The sequence below is a fragment of the Dasypus novemcinctus genome, chromosome 9 (assembly GCF_030445035.2).
Source record: "Dasypus novemcinctus isolate mDasNov1 chromosome 9, mDasNov1.1.hap2, whole genome shotgun sequence".
NCBI classification, from domain to species: Eukaryota; Metazoa; Chordata; class Mammalia; order Cingulata; family Dasypodidae; genus Dasypus; species Dasypus novemcinctus.
In genome coordinates, this window is record NC_080681.1 from 106,745,513 (window position 1) to 106,771,325 (window position 25,813).

Here is a 25,813-nt window from a genome sequence, read left to right on the forward strand (position 1 = left end):
TCTGCTCCCCTGTAAGTAAATTTTAAAAAGGATTTTCTAGAAGAACACAGCATATATACAAACACAATCCTAAAAATGTGAATTCTGGGACCAATGAAAGAGATGTTTTTGCTGCCTCTAAAAATTGCAGTTAATTCATCTATAATAAAACTTAGCCCTGACAATACCATATTTTTGAGTATTTTAACTTCTGAATTGATAAGGTAAATTTTCTTTGTAGTATAAAGAGGGCATATACCTCAAGCTATCAAGGAAGTGAATTCTGGTACAGGTACCCTGACAAGAGCATCTGGCTATAGCCCTGGGAGGGGTTAAAAATTCCCTTCACTTGTTCTCTTAGTTATGGTGGTCCTTCCTTAGTACTAACACCTATGTTATGCCTCCTAGGAGACAGCAGCACTGTCAAAAGCTGTGGTTTTTAAACCTTTGGATAAATGGATCAATACAACAATAATAATAAATGCTCAACTAACCTCAGGCTGTCAATTTTTAATAATTCCAAGTAAGGCTTGATATTAACCATCTATGATCACTACCCTTTCATGAAAGAAGTGGCATTTTAACACCAAAGAATTAGCAAGGTCACAATTTCAGAATAAAAGTCCTTTAAATCAAATCTATTGAACTTTATTAAAAGCTCTGGGAACTGATCTGCATTTCTCCTTCTGCTTGGGACCAGTCATGGACTGATGTTGGTCCCTTCAGTCACAGGGCATCATCATCAGTCACTTTGGGCTATTCACCTCAGGCCAAGAGTGACCTCTGCAGTTTAGTCCAAGGTATTGTTCATGTATTATCATTTTAAATGAAAAAGGTGGGAATCACTAGCCTCGAGCGGCAGTTCTCCAGGTGAGCTCCTAAACCAGAAGCAGCAGCAACAGCATCACCTGGGCACATACTAGAAATGCAAAGCCTCAGGCCTAACCCACACTTATTCAATCAGAAACTCTAGGGGACCCAACAATCTTTGATTTAACAGACCTTCCAGGTGATTCTGATCAGAATACCTGTCTAGGCAATAGTGAGAACCAGTACAGAGAAGAGAGGTTTGGACTTAGGAGTTGAAAAGCCAGTGTTCAGTTTCTCTCTCTTGGTAACTGCAACCTTGAGCGAGTTACAACTTCTTCGTGTTCAAACTGTCCTATCTATATACTATAGATAAAATTGGCTTCCTACTTCACAAGGAAGTTTTGAAAATAAGTATGTGAAAGTTCTTCATGTTCCTCAGAGATAAGTCAACACTATCCATCCAAAGTGTTGATAATGATAACAAAAACAACAATAATCTTTGTTCTGTTTTTATCAAGCTCCCCCAACCTGTCATATTCACGAAGAATTATAAGTCAGTTTTTCAAGGTTCTAGGAACCCCACCTAACCTGGTGGTACTGGCCACTTAACAAGCATACTTTTGATTCCTCCATGAAGCTATTAACAAGTACTTTAAGCAGTATAAGCCTAGTATCATGTTTTTTCCCTGAAAAACTACATTAAATATTACTAAATTGTATTAGCTCTAAAGCATTCGTTAGTCTTCCATCCTTTACTTGAAAATTCCTCTAAGGTGTGCATTATGTAAATAAAATAGACGTAAATGACTTTCAGGTACACAAACAAACAAAAACTTATTTAAACATCAACATTTACTGATTACCTTCCCTGCTTTCTCTTTATCACCACTTATTTTAGTAAGTGTAGCATTCTTCAATCTCCCAAGATAAAACATGATTTTAATTTTCTATAGTTTCCCCATAAAGATACCATGCCAGACAAGAATCAAAAGTTACACTGGTTGGGAAGTGGATGTAGCTCAACTGATAGAGCAGCCGCCTACCATACAGAGGGTCCAGGGTTCAACATCCAAGGCCTCCTGACCTGGGTGGTGAGCTGGCCCATGCACAGTGCTGCTGTGCGCAAGAAGTGCCATGCCATGCAGGGGCGCACCTGCATAGGGGAGCCCCACGTGCAAGGAGTGTGCCCCGGAAGGAGAACCGCTCAGAGTGAGAAAAGCACAGCCTGCCCAGGAGTGGCACTGCACACACAGAGAGCTGACACAGCAAGATGACACAACAAAAAAGAGACGCGGTTTAAAAGTTACACTGGCATCAATACAATCATCTTTTCTTTTGATCTAGTAGGCTCACTTTATGCTGAAGGAGGGCTTCTATAGTTTAAAGTAGGTTAAAAAAAAGTTTTCATTGGGAAAGCGTACCTTGTCCACTGTCAGCGGTGGCATTCTTCTATTTTATTTTTAAAGATTTATTCTATTTATTTATTCCCCCCTCCCCTCATTGTTTACACTCACCGCTCTCTATGTTCATTAGCTGTATGCGATCTGTGTTTGTTCATCTTCTCTTTAGGAGGTATTGGGAACCGAACCTGGGACCTCTTACGTGGGAAAGACTTGCTCAATCACTTAAGCCACTTCAGCTCCCTACTTTTGTTGTCTCTCATAGTCTTTCCTCTTTATGATTCCTTTGTTGTGTCATCTCTCTCTCTTTTTTTTTAAGATTTACTTTATTTATTTATTTCTCTCCCCTTTCCCCCTGCCCCAGTTGTCTGTTCTCTGTGTCTATCTGCTGCGTGTTCTTCTTTGTCTACTTCTGTTGTTGTCAGTGGCACAGGAATCTGTGTTTCTTTTTGTTGTGTCATCTTGTTGTGTCAGCTCTCTTGTGTGTGGAGTGCCATTCCTGGCAGGCTGCACTTTCTTTCCCATTGGGTGGCTCTCCTTATGGGGCACACTCTTTGGCGTGTGGGGCTCCCCTACACGGGGGCACCCCTGCGTGGCAGGGCACTCCTTGCGTGCATCAGCGCTGCATGTGGGCCAGCTCCACATGGGTCAAGCAGGCCCGGGGTTTGAACCACAGACCTCCCATGTGGTAGATGGACGCCCTAACCACTGGGCCAAGTCTGCTTCCCTGTTGTGTCATCTTATTGCATCAGCTGGCCACACCTGCCTGTTGTACTAGCTCGCTGTCTTGCTCGTCTTCTCCAGGAGGCATTAGGAAGCAAACTGGGGACTTCCCATGGGTAGGTGGGAGCCCAATCACTTGAGCCACATTTGCTTCCCTCTTCTATTTTTTTTTTTTCCAGTAAGTCAGTGATAACTCCATGCAGATCAAACCTGTTGTGGCTGTCACATACCTAGTCCCCTAACTCCATACAATTTTTTTGGAAACACTGTTTTAGAAAAATAGGTATTATTCCTCCCCCAAAACCTGTACCTAATTTTACTTTATTTATTTATTTTTAAAGATTTATTTTTAAATTTATTTCTCTCCCCTTCCCTGCCCCCCCTCCCAGTTGTCTGCTGTGTCCATTCGCTGTATGTTCTTCTGTATCCGCTTGTATCAGCGGCACTGGAATCTTTGTCTCATTTTTGTTGCATCATCTTGCTGCATCAGCTCTGTGTGTGTGCAGTGCCACTCCTGAGCGGGCTGCACTTTTTTCATGTTGGGCGGCACTCCTTACGGGGCGCACTCCTTGCGCATAGGACTTCCCTATGTGGAGGACACCCCCGCGTGGCATGGCACTCTTTGCACGCCATCAGCACTGTGGTGGGCCAGCTCATCACACAGGCCAGGAGGCCCGGGTTTGAATCTTGGACCTCCCATGTGGTAGGTGGATGCCCTCTCTGTTGGGCCAAATCTGCTTCCCATGTACCTAATTTTAGTGATCTGATCCCAGGCTGCTTCTATTCATTGCCATCTACCTTTCCCCTTACTGAAATCATTCACATGGGTGAGACATGGGAGAACTCTCTCAAAACAAATTAACACGAACTATTTATCCAGTATAACCATATAAAACAAACAAAATAAAGCACAACAGAAGCCTAAAGACTCACTTACCAAGGACAGGGTTGCTATTCCTCTGAGCTGGTTTAGGAGGAGGGATCGGGGGCTGCTTGGCAGGGACCATATGGGTCAGGCTCGGAGTAGCAGTAGTGTTAGTGCTGGCAGGAGTAGCAGGCAGAGTCCTGGGTGCTGGGGAAGGGGTGCTAGAAGAATTAACAGTCTTTGCTAGGTTTGTGGCAGTAGGTGCTGTAGTGGTGGAAGAGGCAGAAGTGGAGGAGATGGACCATGTTGTGCTGCCAGATGAAGTGGCATCCTTTGCTTGCCCTTCACTTGCTTCATTAGAAGAGGACAAGGGTCTTTTTGGAGGAAGTAAAGGCTGTTTGGGTGCATTCTCAGGAACAGATTCTGCTTCAGAATTAGACTGGCTTCCAGTTGAGCCTGTGTCATAAGAGAAGTGATTTAAAAGGTAAGAGAGAGAAATAAGAGACTGAAGAAGCTAATTCATCTACAGATTTTTTGTCAACTTCATCAATAATTCAATTTATAGATTAGTTTACAAGAAACAGAGCTCAATGTTGTTTTTTTTTTTTTAAGGATTATTTATTTCTCTCCCCCCCCAACCCCGGTTGTCTGTTTTCTGTGTCTATTTGTTGCGTCTTCTTTGTCTGCTTCTGTTGTTGTCAGCGGCACGGGAATCTGTGTTTCTTTTTGTTGCGTCATCTTGTTGTGTCAGTTCTCCATGTGTGTGGCACCATTCCTGGGCAGGCTACACTTTCTTTCATGGTGGGCGGCTCTCCTTACAGGGCGCACTCCTTGCGCATGGGGCTCCCCTACGCGGGGGACGCCCCTGCATGGCAGGGCACGGCACTCCTTGCGCTCATCAGCACTGCGCATGCACCAGCTCCACACGGGTCAAGGAGGCCCGGGGTTTGAACCGTGTACCTCCCATGTGGTAGACAGACGCCCTAACCACTGGGCCAAGTCTGCCACCGCTCCTTTCTTTCTTTTTTTAAAGATTTATTTCTCTCCCTCCCCGCCGTCCCCCCACCTGCCCGCCCCAGTTGTCTGTTCTCTGTGTCCATTTGCTTTGTGTTCTTCTGTGTCCGCTTCTATTCTTGTAAGCAGCACTGGGAATCTGTGTTTCTTTTTGTTGCCTCATCTTGCTGCATCAGCTCTCCTTGTGTGCAGCGCCACTCCTGGGCAGGCTGGACTCTCTTTCATGCTGGGCAGCTCTCCTTACAGGGTGCGCTCCTTGCGCGTGGGGCTCTCCTACATGGGGAACCTCCCTGCATGGTACGGCACTCCTTGCATGTATCAGCACTGCGAGTGGGCCAGCTCCATGTGGGTCAAGGAGGCCCTGGGTATGAACTGTGCACCTCCCATGTGGTAGGTGGACACTCTATCTGTCAAACCAAGTCCACTTCCCTCTCAATGTTTTTTTTTTAAAAAAGATTTATTTATTTATTTAATCCCCCCCACCCTACCCCCGTTGTCTGTTCTCTGTGTTTATTTGCTGCATCTTGTTTCTTTGTCCGCTTCTGTTATCGTCAGCGGCACGGGAAGTGTGGGCGGCACCATTCCTGGGCAGGCTGCACTTTCTTTCGCACTGGGCGGCTCTCCTTACGGGCGCACTCCTTGCGCGTGGGGCTCCCCTACGCGGGGGACACCCCTGCGTGGCAGGGCACTCCTTGCGCGCATCAGCATTGCACGTGGGCCAGCTCCACATGGGTCAAGGAGGCCCGGGGTTTGAACCACAGACCTCCCATGTGGTAGACGGATGCCCTAACCACTGGGCCAAGTCCATTTCCCTCAATGTTTTCTACCTCAACATACTTGAATATGATTTCCCAGTCAGTAAGAGAGGCTCGCTGTAGTTGTAATTCTTCATGCAAAAGTCTACTGGAGGAAACACATCAGAATCCCTTGGGTGGAGGAAGAGGAATGTATAGCTTAAATAAGTCCTAAAGGAGAACCCATGGCATGCAGGCGTGGCAGGCTGGTGGTGGACGCTACTGCACACATGGCCTGGCACTACTGTGGCGCATGAACAGCACTACACTGTGCTCTTCTCACCTGGCGATGTGCTGCAGCAGGGGCTGCAGGATGCTGGATTGACTGGTGCCAGATAAGATGCGTGGTCATAGTGGCTGTGGCCTTCCACGTCAACTTCAACTATGTGTGGCTGTACTGCTGGAGTGTCTGCTGCCAGGCTGTGTGCTGCCCTGGCCAAGGCGCTGTGCCACCAGGTACTTGGCATGCCCGTTGTTGTCTCTGCTTTCTATGCTGGTATGATTATTCTTCAGGCAAAGGATGACATAGTTTTGGACCTCAAACACAAATTCTGGAATACATATAAGAGTGGTCTGATGAACTGGCCTTTTGTACAGCTAACCAACTTCAGCCTTGTTCCCATTCACTGGAGAACAGCTTACATAGGATTCTGTGTTTTCTCTGGGCCATCTTCTTTTGCTTTTCACAAGAAAATGGTAATGGCATACTGAAGTGGGCTTTTACTTTCCTTCATAGAAAGGAAGCCAATGTAGCTGAAAGGACTTCAGAGAAATAAGCAGACTCCTCCCAAAAAGTAATTCTTAAAATGCAGCAGATTGCCTGCAGATTAAATACTTTATTTACCAGTATGTGCTTCATTTTGTAGATTTACTACTATATAGACCCCAATTAAAAAAATTATCAATGACAATATTCAATTTTATTCAAACCCTCTTTTTTAAATCATTCCAGTTTGTAAGTATAAAAAACATAGGGCTTCCCTTCTCTAATATTTTCACTTCTCGGATATTTTGGTTAAGATCAATAACAGTGATAGCATGCCATTTTGTAATTATTATTCTTTCTATTCTAATATATATATATTTTTTACACTGTAAAGTTAATAGATCACAAAGAACGCTACATTAAAAAACATAAAAACCATAAGAGGTTCCCATATAACTCATTCCCCATCCCCCCACCCCATCGTTTTTGTAAATTGTATATTTTTGAAGATATATACATCACACAAAAAATGTTACATTAAAAAACGTAAGCGTTTCCTTATACCCCCCACCCCACTCCTCTCACACCAACAACTCCCCCATCATTGTGGCACACTCATCGCACTCGGTGAACATATATATATATTTTTAAAGATTTATTTTATTTCCGTATTCCCCCTATCCATTGTTTGTGCTCGCTGTCTGCTCTCTGTGTCTGCTCGTCTTCTCTTTAGGAGGCACTGGAAACCGAACCTGGGATCCTCCATGTGGGAGAGAGGCGCTCAATTGCTTGAGCTACCTCAGCTCCCTGCTTTGTTGTGTCTCTCATTGTCTTTCCTCTTTGTGGCTTCTTGTTGCATCATCTTGTTGTGTCAGCTTGCCATGCCTGCCTGTCGTGTCAGCTCACTGTCTTGCTCATCTTCTCCAGGAGGCACTGGAACTGAACCTGGGACCTCCCATGTGGTAGGTGGGAGCTCGATTGCTTGAGCCACATCTGCTTCCCTCTAATATTTTAATATCAGTTGATTTAAGGAAACCCAGTTTTGATTGTTTATATCTCAAGGTTTTCTAAAATCTCAAGGTTTTCTCCTAAATACTTTTGGATCAGATTACCTTTTGTACCAAAAATAGTCCTTATAGTAAATTCCTCTTTACATAGAATTCAATCAAGGAGAAGAGAGAATAGCCAAAATCTCCCCCCAAAAATCTGGCATAATAATTTATTTCTATTGATGATATTAAAGTTCTATAAGTACAGTTTATATCATGAAAGAAAGAATAGTGTAGTCTGTATTGTTTTCCTCTACTTTTGAATATCTGAGTCAAGAACTTTTAATGACTTTTGAGTGTTTTCAGGCTCCCAAAGCATCCCATTTCCTGGATGTACTAAGTAAACATTAGGCTTCTCTAAAAAAAAAAGTTCTAGAGTTCTATTTCCCTCCTTGAAAATTACAAATTTAGGTATTTTATAAATGAGAGAATGACAGTGGTTAAATTCTACTTTAAGTTGCAATTAGAATAACTCCAGATTTTATTTTTCCCTGCTCTCCTACAAATCCCTCAGGTAAATAAGTGTGATTGTACCATGACTCTTAAAGGCAAAACCCAGAGTTTCTTACCTAGTCGTTTTTTTTCATCATCTTCTGGAGTAGGTTTCCTAAGGGTTGCTATTCTTCCTGGCTCCTCCTCCACTTGAACTGGACTAGAAGATATGGCACCCCAAATGGGGGTGGTATGGCCATTCTTCAACATGGAATGGCTCAGCTTCCCTGGATCCTCACCACCTGCCAGGCCAAAAAAGAAAGAGTGAATGGAAAGAACTGGCTTGGTCAGATAGGGAGAAGAGCTGAAGATTTCTAATTTTGCTCATCCCCTTCCCAAACTCCTTCCTGATATTAACTTATTATTTAGCTCAAGATTATCTGGATCCTTATAATGGTAATGGAAAGAAAGAATTCCTCTTTCCAATAAACACTTGATTTCTTATTATGTGCCAGATGCCTTGCTATATGTTAGGAAACTGAGATGAATAAGACAAATGTATTACATGTAAGTCACTAGAATGCTAATATGTCAAGAGCTATAATGTATGGAGTGCTGGGTAGGATTCAAGCAGCAGTAGTTGTCCTGGGATGACAGTAGGGTCAGAACAGCTTCACAGTAAGCGGTATCTGAACTGGGTCTCAAAGAAGTAGGAGCCTACCACACCAATGACAGGGTGAGGAGAGACAGTCTAGTAGGCAGAAGAAATGGCATATAAAAAGGGGGAAATTATTCAACATGGTTGAGGACCAGCACCTAGTTTGGACAGGGAGGAGAATAGGCTACCATAAGAAATGGCTATGGGTGTGGATGGAAAGACAGGCAAGAGGCCAGACTACGAAGGAAACCAAACACCAGGTTTAGGAACCTGGACTGAATCCTGTACATAATAGGAAGCCATGGAAGGTTTAGAAGTGGGAGAGTCTTGATCTGATCTGTCCTTTGGACAGTTAACTCTGAGGGCTGTAAGGAGAATGGATTATAGAAGGGCAGAGATTGGAGCAGGGAAACCAATAACAAGCTACTGTAGAACCTAGGCAAGAAATAACAGAGGCTGACCAAGGCAGCAGGTGTAGAGAGAAAGAAGAACTGACAGAAAGGCAAGAGGTAAACATAATATGCATTCCTACAAACTAAGCTGCAGGAAGGATCACTGGGCTGGAGGCTTTGGGGTGAATTGTAGTGACCACCCATCACCATGAAAATCATTGGTGAGATTCCTTCAAGGAACAACTAGACAAACTTTCCCAGGTACTGATGAGGTTTCCTAGACTCTTTGAGGAGGGAAGTGAAAAACTGACGTTAGAAACCAAAAAGTCTGTCTCACCTCCTAATGTAATGGAGACGGGACCTATATTGTTTTCTAGATAGTGTCCTTTGTTTTCTATATAGTGAGACACTTCGGGTTAACACAATTTCAGAATCCTTTGAGTTAGTTCCTAGAATTCTCATAGACCAGTGACCCTCATTCCAACCTACCACAAACCTCTGTCCCCATACAAAAGCTACTTTTCTTCTTCCTACTAGGAGATTAGATAGACTAGCATTCCTCCTCTAGTTTCAAGAAGAGATGGAGCATGGGTTAAAAGTAGTAAGTAGCCTAAGGTAAATAAGTACTAATTGAAAATGTACTTCTAAAGCTAAAGTATTCTGATACCTACTCTTTCATTTTAAAAAAGAGGAGGGGCAAGATGAAAGTTATGCAAAACTATGTTGCTTACGTTAATAGGGCATAGCTTTAACAAAGACATGACTTTCTAGAACATAAAGCAATTATTTCAAAGCCAACAAAGACTACTACTTTTGATAAACATATAATGAAAAGACACACTATTCATCAGTTTCTACTCAGCACATACTAGTAAAAGATACACAAAAGTGATCAGTTTTTTCTCAAATTATTTACCAGGAATGCCTACTTTGAGTGTCATTTTTAAAATCTTTTAAAGCAAAGGGTTTCTGCAATGCTAACATAATAGAGTAGAAGTAGTATCTGGCTTCACCATCTACAAATGCCACCCCCCAAACTCAGAAAATGTATCAAAAGATGGCAAGGCCATCTTTGAGGTGATGACTAAGATGACCTCAATGTTCAAATGCTGCTTTTGGCCTAACCTCAAGATATATAAGCCAGGCCCTGAGGTCCATCCCTGAATTTTCTGATACGGAGAAACGTGCTCATAAGTTCTTTGATTGGCAGAGTGGCATCCCATCTGGTAGCTGAAGATGATTTATTTGAGGCTTTGAACTTTTCAAGCTAAAACCAACCTGGATAAAGAGCCAATAGGGGGAAGCAGATGTGGCTCAAGTGAGTGGGCTCCCATCTTCCATATAGGAGGTCCAGGGTTTGATTCTTGGGGCCTCCTGGTGAAGGCACACTGGCCTGCATGGTGAGCTGGCCTGAGCAGAGCTGGCCCATGCAGGAGTGCTGGCCCACATGGCAAGCTGCCCTGAGAGGACAGCTGGCATAGCCAGATGACACAACAAATAGAGACACAGAGGAGAGACAATAAGAGACGCAGCAGATCAGGGAGTGGGGTGATGCAAGAGATTGAGTGTCTCTCTCCCACTCCAGAAGATCCCAGGATCAGTTCCCAGTGCTGCCTAAAGAGAAGACAAGCAGAGAAGAGCACACAGCTAATGGACAGAGAGAGCAGACAACAAAGTGGTAGGGGAATAAATAAATAAATATATCTTAAAAAAAAAGAAAAAAAAAAAAAGAAAAAGAGCCAATAGGAAATGCAGGGCAAAAGTGACTAAAAACAAAACAAAACAAAACAAAACAAAACAGTGACTGAATAAAAGTGAAAAGAAAGAAAGAATGAGTATGTGGGATTTGCAATGAGTGAGCAAGAAAAGTGAGTGGCAGGAAAGGGCAAGGAGAGAGAACTGGAAAAGCAAGGGCCACAGATGCTGCAATGGAGGCATTATGGTGGTAGTTAACCAACTGTGTACCCTTGGGAATACTCTATTAAAATAATTCTGTATTGAAAGAGAAATACTGGAATTACTGGAACTTGTCATCACTTATGTATCCTGAAAAAAGGATATTTTGTTACCTCTTTCTGACATTTCTAATTTCAAGTATAATGCAGTTTTTGCCCATTAAAAGGTTATACAAAGGACAAATACTGAATGATCTCAATGATATGAAATAATTAGAATAAACACATTTTGTTGTAGAGTCAGAAACTAGGACACAGGTTACAATGGCTAGGTGGGGGTGGGGAATGGAGTTAATGCTTAATTGGTACAGAATTTCTGTTAGGAGTGATGGAAAGTTTTGGAACTGGATGGTGGTAATGGTAGCACAACATGAACATAATTAACAGCACTGAATTATATATTTGAATGTGGTTAAAAGGGGAATTTTGTTATATATATCTTGCTAGAATAAAAAAAAAATTTTTTAAGTTAAAGTTACTCAAAAACAAGTTATGTGACTTATACCAAATACCACTGATTGTATCCTTTGGATGAACTGTATGCTTTATTAATATGTATCAATAAAATTGATTTGTTTAAAAAAACAAAACCAAGTTATATATGCGCATTACTAATCATGCAGAAAGTTCAGAAAAGCAGTAAGGAAAAATAACACCCATATTCCCATCCCAACCTTCAGAGGTTACCAATGCTAATAACATTTTGGTATCTTTCCTTCAGACCTTTTCTTTCTCTTAAGTTTTTAGATATTGAGATTACAAATCTTCATTATATTACTTAATTTAACGCTGTGACTAGGCAAAACATTCACATGGTTCAAAATTCAAGAAGTGTAGTATTTCATCTGTCTGCTTCCTTTCCCCAAACCTCCAAAATACGTATATTTAAACCTTAACTTTCAGATTTTGTCTCAAAGTAACTCTAATGAAGGAAATGAAGGGCAACCAATGTACAGTTATCTTACTTTTTATAATCAGCTGCTTCTTAAAATTCACACACTAGAGAAAGTTCTGACACTACTGAACCAGCAATGAGGACTGAAATATCAAAATATGGTTTCTGTGATAGACAAACAGAAGACTAGGGTAGCAATATGGGCATAGAGACAAATTTGGTGAAAAAAAAAATAAAGGAAATGACAATCAGTGCGGTTGTTGGCTTGAAGCTGAGACTGTACAGAAAGACAGGGAATGTTAACCCAGGGAACCTTTACCAAGCCCTCCATTTCACGTTAAAGATCACAGCCAGATAAGGTAATCACTAGGACCGGAGGGAGAACAGCAGTTAAAAAAAAAAAAAAAAAAAAGAGGGAGGGAGGGAGGGAGGAAGGAAGGAGATTAAAATACCTAGTTAGAACAGATCAAGGACCAAGGGCCCAGAGAGAGGTAGATGCTATTCACTCGTAAACTCACCCTGCTCAGGGTCTTCCAAGAGAACTCCTCTTTTAACCAGCTCTTCTCTGGGTTTCCGCATAGATATCTTTCGCTCTAAAACTAACATTAAATTGGAAAATAGCATTCAGAAATGTGGCCATTAAAGGTCAACTTTATTCAACATCCTAACTCCAGAGGCAAAAGAATAAAGTGGTCCAATGTTATTCTTAGGATAGAAAATAATAGGGAAATTAACTTAAAAAACAATTTCTGTCATATCCTATACTAGTGGGAAAGTATCATTTCTAAGAGGAACTATCATTACATAATTGTAGCTTTTTCTTTATTAAAATTTTAATAAGGTACTTAAGGATGAACTTTACAGGGTAGAAAAAAGAAGCACCTTAGATTTGCTATAGTTTAATCAAGAACTCCATTCACAACTCAAAAGGTAAACTTTAATCCCATCACAAAACCAACCTGGGAATGAGGCTATAGAATCCAGGTTTCCTGAGTCTTTTAGATAAATTTGATAAAGATCAAATTCCCTCTTCAAATAAGGGGTCAGAGAGGCTTAGGAAGAGAATGAAAAAGTTCTCTTTAACAAAATACAAAATTCTTTTAACTCAGAACATATATTTATGTTATAATATCTCACCTTCTGATGTCTCTTTGAATTTATCACTACTTTTTTTTTTCCGCCACTTCCAGGGTTTGAAGATCTTGCCAAAGCCTGAGAACTTGCTCTTCCTTTTGGTGGGAGGTGTCGTGTCGCCTGCTTCCACACTGTCCATGACCATGCCTGGGTCTGCAGGGGGCTGGCCTGCTTCTTCTGTGGCACAGTGAAAGGGAGAAAGGGAAACAATGAGCCAATTTATTATTTCAAGAAAAGCTCTAAAATATCCCTTTCCCTGTCTTCCTGTGATGGTTGGAAGGGATTAGAGCAATGGTAATCATGTAGACAGACTCTGACATCACAAGGATACCAAACAAAATTCCTAACTGATAAATTACTAAGAAAGAAAAGGAACCCACCCAAGTTGATTTGGGAACAAAAATTCAGCAAGACAATCAGCACCAGTACAAAATTTTGTAAAGACATCAAGAAAAAGGAAGGGGGTAAACGTCTTCCCAATACGTATGAACTCCAACATCCCACAGGAGCCTACTACTGTTGCCATTCTCATTCTCTTGGCGTGGGAGAAAGCACTGCCCAGCTCACACTCCTATCTCCTGGGTCACTGAAGTAGAAAAGTTGACCATGAGTGAGTGAGTCATTATTCTGTTAAACAGCATTCTCTCCCTGTCCTCCTCTTTTAGGATATAAATAGTCCACAGAGTGATAACACTTTAAGTGTTAACACCTTGCTTGTATCTGATTATTAGATTAATTTCTCCCTTCACAAAAAGGACCCTGGGTAGCTCTGGAAGTCTGTAAATAAAATGCATGGGGTGGGGCATTAAAAAGAGAGTGCTTTAAAATGGAGGGGAATTTTTGCAGAAAGTAGTGAAGAGATCCCAAAGATTGCCTATCACAGTATTGCTTGAGGAACAATCCTTATTTCAGGAATTTGACAAAAAAACATAACTGACATGATAAATTTGCAGGATTGAAATGAAAGGCCATGAGACCTTCATAACGACCACACATGCAGAGTTTAGTTAGTTAGCTTTAATGGGAGAGAAAGGAACAGCAAAGCTGGGCCAAGAATAATAATAATAAAAAAGCAGGAAGGCAACAAAAAAAAAGCAGGAAGGCAATACAATACAGCTTTCACTCCACCTACTGTCCCAGGGTTCTTTGAAGAAGTCTAGAGGGGAAGAAAAAAAGAGTCATGTGGAATAACAGTCCTGAAGTTTAAGTGGAACTTCTACTTTATAGAAATACATCAAGAAACATGTACTGTATTATATCATCATCAGTTAACATGTTTATTGTAAACTATTTCACATCTGAAGCACATAACACTTTTGGGGGGGGGAGTAAAAGGGGTGACATGCATGCACTAAAAAACATCTCTTTTAATATGGTAGGTATTTTTCACAAGAAAAATACAAAATTGAAAAGCACTGATATTTAGAAACAGATTCTGTTGGTTTATAGGAATTTAGGGAAGTCCGATGATAAACGTTGTATTTACACAATTGTAATTATCACAGTGAATGCAGTCAGGACTACTGATGCATTAGTTTGCTGTGTCCAAAAGACAAAGGAAAAATGGAATCCCGGTTACTAAAGTACAACAGGTCGAGAGGACAGAGGACAGTGATTCTTTTCTTCCTAGATGCTCATTTACTCAAGGGCATCCCCTACCTAGGTCTCTACTACTTTACTTCTTTAAGTGAAATGCACTAGATTCTGATTATAACAGTGGACCTTATTCAAGAAAGTTTAGTTTCCAGGGATATTAAAAGAACCCTTGTCACAACAATTTGCCCCCAATGATAGCTGGGGATGGACCCCAAGAGAGGCACTAGGGTAAATACTGGTTAAGAGTCAGTACTTTAAAACAGTATGCTCCCATATATGCAATATCACAGAAAAACTTTGAAGACATGTTGGGTGAAATAAGTCAGACACAAAAGGACAAATATTGTATGGTTTTACTTATATGAAATACATAGAAGAAGCAAATACATAGGTACAGAAAGTAGATTACAGGTTACTAGGGCTGGGGGTGGTGGTGGTTGAAGAATGGGGAGTTATTGCTAAGGGGTACATTTTCTATTAGGGGTTATTTTCGTTTCCTAGGCAGCTCAGAGAAGATACTGTGAAACAGGTTGTCTTACACAATGGGAATTTATCTGCTTCCGGTTAGAGTACGGGAAAATATTCAAATCAAGGCATCATCAAGGCAATGACTTCTTCCCTAATACTGCTGCCTGGCGGTCCTTGGCTCTTCTGCCACATGGCAAAGCACACTGCCGTGTCTGCTGGTCTCTCCTTTCTTTTCTGGGTTCTGCTGATTTCAACTTCTTGTTTTGGTAGCTTTCTTTCCTCTCTCTCTGTATTCATTCCATTTAAAAAAGGACTCCAATAACAGGATTAAGACCCACTCTGAATGAGGCTACTTCTTAACTGGAGTAAGCCTCATGAAAAGGTTCGACTCACAGTGGGTTTATACCCACTGGAATGGATTAGATTTAAGAACATATTTTTCTGGGGTACATACAGCTTCAAACTACGGTGATGAAAAAGTTTTGGCCTTTACCTGCAGAGGCAAGGAAGGGCTGAAACTTTAAATCTGCTAAATTACCACTGAGTGAACTTCACATAGTCCCAAAAGAAACAGGGAAATACCTATTTGGTAAAAAGTAATAGAGAAGGTAACATTCAAATTTAAAAGAAATATGAACCAACAGTATGAAAGAAGAGGTTATCATTACTGTGATAGCTTTACAAATAAAAAAAGGCCAATAAATGTTAGAAATGTCAGAAGATAACACATTCACTGGTAAGCTCCTAGCTTTAAAGTCCTTACATGAAATATAGCCAGTCGGGCCCATTTCCATATTTCTTGTGCGATATTCAATCACTTTCTAATATAGGGTTTAATTCACCCATTTTCATCCATCATTACATTAAACTTGAACAATATTTCTCATTTATATGTCACCGTTTCCTAATGGATTCAAAATAACAAAATCTGATATTCTTTGAAATATATTTATGACTGTTAGCATATGAACTCAAAACAAGTTAGATTTGTATTAGAAGTGCAGCATATGTAGAAAATATCAACAGCTTAGGATACAAATTAATGAGTATTAATCAGCCACATATATCACTAAGAATAGCTGTCCTTGTGGGAAAAATAAACTAAATGTAAGATAAAAGCCAAAACAAAACAAAAAATAGAAACAAAACATAGCTGCCTTCTTTCTTTATGCAGAAAACCCATCACTGAATATTTAAAAAGAGAGCAGCAATTTTATTTCCTTTGCTGCTCTATGCAAATGTTATTTTCCATTAAAAAAAAAAAACTTTTAGAAATGAACACGTCTCTTGCCTGTGCAGTTGGGTTCAACCTTGCTCATTCAGTCCCTTCTCAGTTATCATCTCAAATTCTTTCATTCATATTCTCATATTCATAATCTTTCTATGGCATGTGAAAAAGAGAATATTATTTTGGTGACTCCCAAATCTGTCTAGTACAGAGAATCAGTCCATTTACCTTTTCAGAATACAGAATCTCCAGAAGGTGGGACCTAGGTGTAAATCCGATCCTAGATTATTACCTGGAGACCTCATGTATGTTATAAGAGACAGAGGCAGACTACATCTGGCTGGACCCTGCTTTTTTGATGAAGAATAGACATATCGAAGTGTCATTTTAAATAAAAGTATGAGCAGCTGAATTAGGTTGGGCTTTAATCTGTATTACTAGAGTCCTTTATAAGCAGAATGAAATTCAGGTATATAGAGAAAAAAGTCATGGAAGAAGCTAGAAGTCACAGAAAGAAAGAAGGCACTGCCATGTGCATTGTCATGTGACAGAAAAGCCAAGGATGAAGGATTAGCAGCAGGGAGCCCAGAACCCTACAGTCTTTGGAGAGAAAGCAACACCTTGCTGAAACCTCAGTCTTTTATTGTTCCTAATTTAAAACCATGAGCCAATAAATTCCTGATGTTTAAGCAAAAAAAAAAAAAAAAAAAAGAATAGACATATTCTTTCCAGTGTTCCCTCCTCAACAAGATATTCCCGTAAAGGAATTGTGAGGGCCTCCCCTGTATTTCCTAGTTTTAAGATATAGCTCAAATGAAAAATAAAAAATTTTGCAGCTTTTCCCCCCAGTTATAATATTTATGTTTCACGTGCACTTGAAAAGAAAGTATATTTTGCAATTTTTGGGTGTAGTGTTTTATATATGCCAATAAGGTCAATTGGTAAATCATGTTGTACAAATCATTAATACTCTATGATTTGATGTCTGCTTGTACCATCACTTACTAAGAGAGATGTTAACATTTCCAACTATGAAATTGGATGTCTCTTTCTCCTTTTAGTTCTATTTATTACTGTTTTTATACTGTGAAGGAATGTTACTAGGTGCATATAAGTATAGGGTTCTTATAGCTTCCTGTTGAACTGACTGCCTTAAAATTATAAAATTTCCTCTATTGCTCTAGTAACACTTTTGCTTGATCTTGTTTCTCTTTGTGTGTATTATTAGGCACATATATTGCTAAGAATAGCTGTCCTTGTGGGAAAAATAAACCAAGTGTAAGACAACCACTGTCTTTTTAAAAAAAACTTAAGGTGCTGGAGGCCTGGAAGGAGCCCAGAACCTCGTTTATAAGAAGCTGGAGCTCAACCATTGAGAGCCACATTGGTGACCCTGAGTTGGTTTTTTTGTTTTGTTTGTTGATTTTTAGTTTTTTTTTTTCATTTTTTTGGTCTTTTTTTTTTAATGTTACATTAAAAAAATATGAGGTCCCCATATACCCCCCACCTCCCGCACCCCACTCCTCCCCCCATAACAACAACCTCCTCCATCATCACGAGACATTCGTTGCACTCGGTGAATACATCTCTGAGCATTGCTGCACCACATGGTCAATGGTCCACACCATAGCCCATACTCTCCCACAGTCCACCCAGTGGGTCCTGGGAGGACATACAATGTTCGGTAACTGTGCCCGCAGCACCACCCAGGACAACTCCAAGTCCCGGAAATGTCCCCGCATCACATCTCTTCCTCCCACTGTTTGTTGTTGTTGTTTTTTTAAAGATTTATTTATTTATTTAATTTCCCCCCTCCCCTGGTTGTCTGTTCTCTGTGTCTATTTGCTGCGTCTTGTTTCTTTGTCCGCTTCTGTTGTGTCAGCGGCACGGGAAGTGTGGGCAGCGCCATTCCTGGGCAGGCTGCACTTTCTTTCGCGCTAGGCGGCTCTCCTTACCGGGCGCACTCCTTGCGTGTGGGGCTTCCCTACGCGGGGCACCCCTGCGTGGCACAGCACTCCTTGCGTGCATCAGCACTGCACATGGGCCAGCTCCACATGGGTCAAGGAGGCCCGGGGTTTGAACCGCGGACCTCTCATGGGGTAGACGGACGCCCTAACCACTGGGCCAAGTCTGTTTCCCCCACTGTTTGTTGTTGTTTTTAAGGAGGTACTGGGAGCCAAACCTGGGACCTCCCATGCGGGAAGCAGTAGATCAACTCCTTGAGTCACATCCGCTCCCCATCCATGGAATTTTTTAGAGATTTTATTTATCCCCTTACCCCCTGCTCATTGTCTGCTTTCTGTTTGTCTCCTTTTTTTAGGAGACATCAGGAACCAAACCTTGGACCTCCCATGTGGTAAGCAGGCACCCAGCTGCTTGAGCCACATCTGCTCCCTGCTTGCTGTGTCTCTTCATTGTGTCATCTTGCTGCATGCTCTTGTTGTGCCAGCTCGCTAACCAGTCACGTCTGTTTGCTGCCTTGCTTGTCTTCTTTAGGAGGCACTGGGAACTGAACTGGGGACCTCCCATGTGGTAGGTGGGTGTCTAATTGCTTGAGTCATATTTGCTTCCCCACTATCTTTCTTCAAAAGATTTTATTTATTTATTTATTTCCCCCCACTCCCTCCTTCCCCTCCTTGTTTGCACTTGCTGTGTGCTGTGTCTTTAGGAAGCACTGGGAACTGAACCCAGAATGTCCAATGTGGGAGGGAGGAGCCTAATCGCTTGAGCCACCTCTGTTCCCTGCTTTGTTGAGTCTCTCACTGTTTTTTTTTTTTTTTTAAAGATTTATTTATTTATTTAATTCCCCCCCTCCCCTGGTTGTCTGTTCTTGGTGTCTATTTGCTGCGTCTTGTTTCTTTGTCCGCCTCTGTTGTCGTCAGCGGCACGGGAAGTGTGGGCGGCGCCATTCCTGGGCAGGCTGCTCTTTCTTTTCACGCTGGGCAGCTTTCCTCACGGGCGCACTCCTTGCGCGTGGGGCTCCCCCACGCAGGGGACACCCTTGCGTGGCACAGCACTCCTTGCGCGTATCAGCGCTGCGCATGGCCAGCTCCACACGGGTCAAGGAGGCCCGGGGTTTGAACCGCGGACCTCCCATATGGTAGACGGACGCCCTAACCACTGGGCCAAAGTCCGTTTTCCCTCACTATGTTTTTTTTAAAAAGATTTATTCTTTATTTATTTCTCTCCCTTCCCCATTCCCCCGCCCCCCAAGCTGTCTGCTTCCTGTGTCTATTCGCTGTGTGTTCTTCTGTGTCCGCTTGTATTCTTGTCAGTGGCCCCTGGAATCTGTGTCTCGTTTTGTTGTGTCATCTTGCTGTGTCAGCTCTCCGTGTGTGTGGAGCCATTCCTGGGCAGGCTGCACTTTTTTGCATGGGGTGGCTCTCCTTATGGGGTGCACTCCTTGCACATAGGACTCCCAAATACGTGGGGGACACCCCTGCGTGGCATGGCACTCCTTGTGCGCATCAGCACTGTGCATGGGCCAGCTCATCACATAGGTCAGGAGGCCCTGGGTTTGAACCTTGGACCTCCCATGTGGTAGGTGGACGCCCTATCCGTATGTTTTCTCTTCTTGTGTCTCTCGTTGTGTTAGCTTGCCATGCCTGCCTGTCACATCAGCTTGCTGTCTTACCTGTTTTCTTTAGGAGGCACCAGGAGCCTCTGCTCTCTGCTTTGTTGTGTCTCTTTTTCTTCCTGGGTCTCTTGTTGTGTCAGCTTGCCATGCCTTTCTGTTATGCCAGCTCACTGTCTTTAGGAGGCACCCGGACCTGAACCACGGACCTCCCATGTGGTAGATAGGAGCTCAGTCACCTGAGCCACATCTGCTTCCCCCCGCCCCCGTCTTTTACTAAGAGTATTTAATCCATTAGTATTTAATATTTCTATATATAGCTGGATTTAAGTTCTACCATTTTGCCATTTGTGTCATTTGTTTTGTACATCCTTATTACAATCTACCTTAAGTTAGTACTCTTATTGCTTCCTGAATAATGCAAGAAAACTTACAAGAGTTTAACTTTACTTACTCCTTCTCTGTCTTTTGTGCTACTGTTGCCGTATATTTTACTTTCACATACATAATAACAAACCACAGAAAACATTATCATTTTTTAAAAAACAATATCCTTTTACATATTCTACATATTTCCCCTTTCAGTACTCTTCATTTCTTTCTGCAATTCTGTGCTTCCATCTGGAATAATTTTATTTCACCTTCATTCCTGAAGGATATTTTCACTGGGTATTGTATTCTAGGTTAGGAAGTTTTTGCTTGTTTGTCTTCATTTTAGCAATTTATAGATGTCATAACATTGCCTTCTTTTTCCTGGATGGCTTTTCTATGTTTGAATACTTCCTATTCACTCATAGAGTCACTAATTCTATTTTCTGTTATGTCCAATCTCTGTTAAGCCCAGCCAATGGGTTCATGATGTCTAGATAATACCTTTTCTGGTTCTGAAGTGTTCATGATTCTTTTTTTTTTTTTTAAGATTTATTTATCTATTTCTCCCCTCTCCCCCATGTCTGTTATCTGTGTCCATTCACTGTGTGTTCTTCTGTGGGAATCTGTTTCTTTTTGCTGCGTCATCTTGCTATGTCAGCTCTCCGTGAGTGCGGTGCCACTCCTGGGTGGGTTGCTGTTTTGTGTGGAGCAGCTATCCTTGTGTAGGGGCCACTCCTTGCGCAGGGGGCACCCTTACACGGAGGCACCCCTGTGTGGCATGGTACTCCTTGCGCGCATCAGCACTGCACGTGGGACCGCTCACCACACGGATCAGGAAGCCTGGGGTTTGAACTCTGGACTTCCTATATGGTAGGCGGACGCTCTATCAGTTGAGCCACATCTGCTTCCCCTCATGATTCTTTTAAGACACCAATTTTTTTCAAAATGTCTAACTTTTCCTCTAATTTCTTTAATATATATATGATCATAATTATTTTAAAGTCTGTTAATTCCAATTTTTTAAAAATCACCTATGGGTCTGCTTTAACTATTTTTTCCCTCTTAATTACTGGTCATATTTTTTTGTTTCTTTGCACATATATTCATTTTACTAGTATTTCAGACCTTGTATAAAAAATAACCATAGAGGTTACATATATCTTCCTATAGAAAGAGTTCTCAATTTCCTTTTTTAAGCAGAAAATCACTTCGATACAATCAGGAGTTGAGCTGTGTCAGGACTGAACATCAGCAACAGTTAAGACTCAGGTCATCTCTGGATCCTCTCCCTGTTCCTCTGTTGCCTCTCCCTGTTCCTCAGCATCTGACTGAAAGCCTGGCAAATCTATCACACCTCAACCCTAAGAAGAGCTTTTTCCTCTCTGGAATCTTAGTTCATTTAGTTCTCACCGCTTCCTCAATTCTCCAATGTCTCCAAACAGATGACTTCTGCAATGTATTTACTTTTTTCCCTAGTTGTTACAATAAGAGATTGGCCTATCATAACTGACCTTATCCTACCTAAGAGCAAAGTATTAATGTAATATTAAGTAAGTGATGGTATGTTTTAGAATAAAGTTAGAATTCCCAATACTTCAAGTTACTGCCCAGAAACCTTTTTTTAGAACAATCCAAAAGTAGGAAGTTTTGGAATAACTAATAATTAATGAACTCTTATCAGGTGCTAGGTGCTGTGCTACAGATTTTGATTCACAATAACCTTCAAAATAACCCCAGGTATCATATCTATTTTGCAGAAAAGGAAATATGCTCAATATAGCTCACATAACTATAGCATAATAGAGGTGGGATTCAAATTCGAGTCTAACTTCAAAGTCTGATCTTTTCCATCATGCTGTCTTTAGAATAAAGATTAAGCTGAATTTTACAAGTCTCTCCAACATCTGGTTTTATTCACTAATAAGGCTTTTTACAACACAGTTTACAAACTTTGCATGATTTAATCCTCACAACGACCTAGATGATTGGTATAAATCTCTACATTAAAAGTTTGGTATTCATCTCAGATACTACTTAACATTAAAATTTATAAAGGGTGCAAATTCTAAAGTTTCTTATAAAAGCTTCCTTATCAACTATTTTGTCATCCAGTTATAATTACTTCAAATTTCACTAAGTACTTTACTCAGTCTCCTTTGAAGGGATTATTTGTACTTTAGGTGGATGCAGCAATCAACTTTTATGATTCAGATCATTACTGAACATGCTTTTGTATTAGATTACTGTTTTTTTCTTTTTTATTCATAAATCATACTCTGAATTTGGAGTCTTTCTTCACTGGCTGTCATCCACCATATTTCTTTTAGACCTTGCTTCAAGTTGAGACAGATTCTTCATAACGTTGACAAGGTATGTAGCAGAGGGGGAAACACTCCAAAGTCATACTCTTATTAGGTACTTCTGGTGGAGACTAGTCTGGGGGTGTTCTGGAAACTCAACTTTTAGTGACTGAAGACCACCACCTACAACTGATTAAAATAACGTGTTGATAAAATTCTTCTACCCAACTCTCTGCTGAGAAATAAAACTCTAAGTCAAAGGAGAGTTCCCTTTATTTAAATTATAAAGTTACTAGAAATTAATCATTCCTAGAGAAAAGGAAAAAAGGTAAATCAGCTTTCTTTTTCCCAAAAGCCAAAATCCATTATGTTGACACTGGAAAGAAATTATAGGAACTTGATTCCATCAAGTAGCCTACATATGAGCGGCCAGTGGGACCTTCAGATAATTAAATGATAACGGAGAGGCAGCCAGTCAAATTTTCCCCACTGAAGTATAAGTGTGTATCTTCAAGAAGGGAAGATGGCAGACTGAAAGTAGGGCACTAATGTTAACATTTATTAGAAAGATCTAAATCTAACTTTGAGAAGTCTATGAAAAAGGAATTGGTCTCACATTAACAAATTCCATCGGGGCATATATTCTTTTCTTCGGTTATATTTATAACTAGAATAGTGGCCAGGCTCATGCACTTACTAAATTTTTTAAAAAATTCCAACTTTGAATAAATTAAATAAGACTATTTTCTCTAATAAAAGTTCTCATAACATTTGCACAAATGCTTAGAAAACTCAGTTTTAGAAGATGAATGTTATTTCTGTTAATGCTATTTACGGTAGCAAGTTATTGGGAATGATTTAAATGTATAATAATAGGCATGTGCATAAAAAACTGAAAAATTATAGAAAAGAATATTATACAACCATTAATACTAAGTTTCTAGAGTACGGGAAAATGGTTATACCATAATGTTAGGTTAAAAATAAAGTATAAATTTATATACAAATTACACATATCACATTATCTAAACTATGCTAAAATATGTCAAAATAGAAGAATGGAAGGAACTAAACCCAAAAGTTGGAAGCAGTATATTGTGGTGTTGGATTATGGGAGATCTGTTTTCTTTTTTCTAATTTCCTACATCTTGTGCATTTTAAAAAGAATAAACATATATAGTTTTTATAATCGTAAAACAGCCAAGCAGCTTTCCAACCATGACAAATTCCAAGCATATACATAAATGCACAAAAGAAAATGATTCTACAGGTTCCTATAAAATAAATTATTTCCCTCACAAAAATCAGTCTGAAATATTACACACATTAAATCAGTCAAGGATATCAGATTACTTTGGTATTTGGAGTACTGATACCTATTAAAGTGAGTAAATTTGGATTACCCAAACAATACTTTCTAGTCCTATATTCATGATAACCTGGATTTTATTTTGTTTTTCAAAATATTATTTTTAATTTTTTATAATTAATCTTTATTTTAACTGTTCTTTTAAGTATATCCCACTAATTTTCCATGAATGCACTCTTGTGCTAAAGAGCTAAAGACCAAATTTAATGATCTAAACTCATCAGGTAGAAAATTTTCAGCTATAGAATGGTTTAAATTGTACTTAAGTCTTTGACAGTGGTGGATGACTAGAGCTAACTGAAGACCCTAATCTCCCATTCTTAGATTTACTAAAACAGGTACATTACTCAAGTTTCTTCCCATGAATTTTGGACTGACAGGAAGAAGAGTCAACTGCATCCCTTAGAAAATTGCAACAGAAAAGAAACAGACATAAATATCTTTTTTTTCAAAATGATACAATTCCACTTTAATTTTGTTTTAGACTCAAAAAAGAGAAAGGTAAGCTTGAAATTGTTCATGAGCAAATTTGCACATCAATTATTTATTCTACTATATCTCTGATTTCATGATCAGTTACCTACCATTTCCAATTTGACAAAAGAAAGATAGGCTTGGAGTCATATTTTGATATTCCTTTGTTTCTACATAAACTAGTTATAGCATTCAAAATGGACTTATGAACCCATTCTGTTTTCAAATGACAGCCCAAATAAGGTAGTTTCCCTCCTTGTTTTTCTTTGTTTGCCAGAAAATAGGGTGTAGGATGCTGGCTACAATTTGACAATTATGTGTTCCAAAGAAAACACCTTTTTCTTTGAGTTATGCAGCTGAAGGCCACCAGGAAAGTATCACAGAGTAGTTGGAAGTCTTGGTGTTTTTTGGAGGGGATGGGGCAGGAAAGTATCACAGAGTAGTTGGAAGTCTTGGTGTTTTTTGGAGGGGATGGGGCAGGAAAGTATCACAGAGTAGTTGGAAGTCTTGGTGTTTTTTGAAGGGGATGGGGCAGGAAAGTATCACAGAGTAGTTGGAAGTCTTGGTGTTTTTTGGAGGGGATGGGGCTTGGGAGAGAAAGATAACAATCAAATTACAATTTGGAGTTTCCTTTTTGAGTAGAAACACTGAAACCACGCCCTGGTATTTAAATTACTTATTCACTCATTCAAGTTGTAGTACTTCATGTTTTATAGGCTTGCTGCTGCTACTTATTTTTTTTTTAAGATTTATTTTTCATTTATTTCTCTCCCTTCCCCACCCCCCTCCAGTTGTCTGCTCTCTGTGTCCTTTTGCTGTGTGTTCTTCTGTGGGAATCTGTGTCTCTTTTTGTTGTGTCATCTTGCTGTGTCAGCTCTCTGTGTGCGTGTGGCGCCATTCCTGGGCAGGCTGCGCTTTTTTTGCACTAGGCGGCTCTCCTTATGATGCGCACTCCTTGCGCATGGGGCTCCCTTACGTGGGGGACACCCCTGTGTGGCACGGCACTCCTTGTGCGCATCAGCACTGCATGTGGGCCAGCTCATCACATGGGTCAGGAGGCCCTGGGTTTGAACATTGGACCTCCCATGTGGTAGGTGGACACCCTATCTGTTGGGCCAAATCCGCTTCCCAGGCTTGCTTCTTAGTGAGTGATTTGTTCTTCAACATCCAGATTTTTACCAATTTTGAATTAAAATTTTTAACTCAAATTTAGTTGTTCCAGATGAATTTTGGAGTGATTTTAAAATATTAAACTGTATAATATTATTATTTTTAAAGGTTTATTTATTTTATTTATTTCCCCCCTCCCTCCATTGTCTGCTCTGTGTCCATTCACTGTGTGTTCTTCTGTGTCTGCTTGCATTCTCCTCATTAGGCAGCTCCAGGAACTGATCCTGGGACCTTCCAGAGTGGGAGAGAGGCGATCATGCTCTTGCTCCAACTCAGCTCCCTGGTTTTGCTAAGTCTCTTATTGTCTCTCATGTCTCTTCTTTGTTGTTGTGTCATCTTGCTGCATCAGCTCTCTGCATTGGCTCGTACTCCTGCATGGGGCGGCACTCCAGGCCAGCTCACCACACAGGCCAGCTTGCCTTCACCAGGAGGCCCTGGGTATCGAACCCTGGACCT

At 40.7% G+C, this 25,813-nt stretch overlaps 1 protein-coding gene across 7 annotated transcripts in view; it reads right to left on the minus strand.

Moving 5' to 3' along the window:
- The window catches only part of PHACTR4 (phosphatase and actin regulator 4), a 131,482-nt gene that overhangs the window by 19,506 nt on the left and 86,163 nt on the right, over window positions 1–25,813 (minus strand). For 3 of the 7 annotated variants that reach the window (XM_023588000.3, XM_023587997.3, XM_058304791.2), the window contains 5 exons: window positions 13,939–13,962; window positions 12,810–12,983; window positions 12,191–12,271; window positions 7,910–8,074; window positions 3,850–4,233 (listed from right to left, as the gene is read on the minus strand). In XM_023588000.3, the coding sequence (XP_023443768.1) occupies window positions 3,850–4,233; window positions 7,910–8,074; window positions 12,191–12,271; window positions 12,810–12,983; window positions 13,939–13,962 (828 nt within the window). Of the gene's footprint in view, window positions 1–3,849; window positions 4,234–7,909; window positions 8,075–12,190; window positions 12,272–12,809; window positions 12,984–13,934; window positions 13,963–25,813 lie in introns of all 7 variants that reach the window. The other 4 variants (XM_058304795.2, XM_058304793.2, XM_004455691.5 and 1 more) reach the window with 2 other exon arrangements.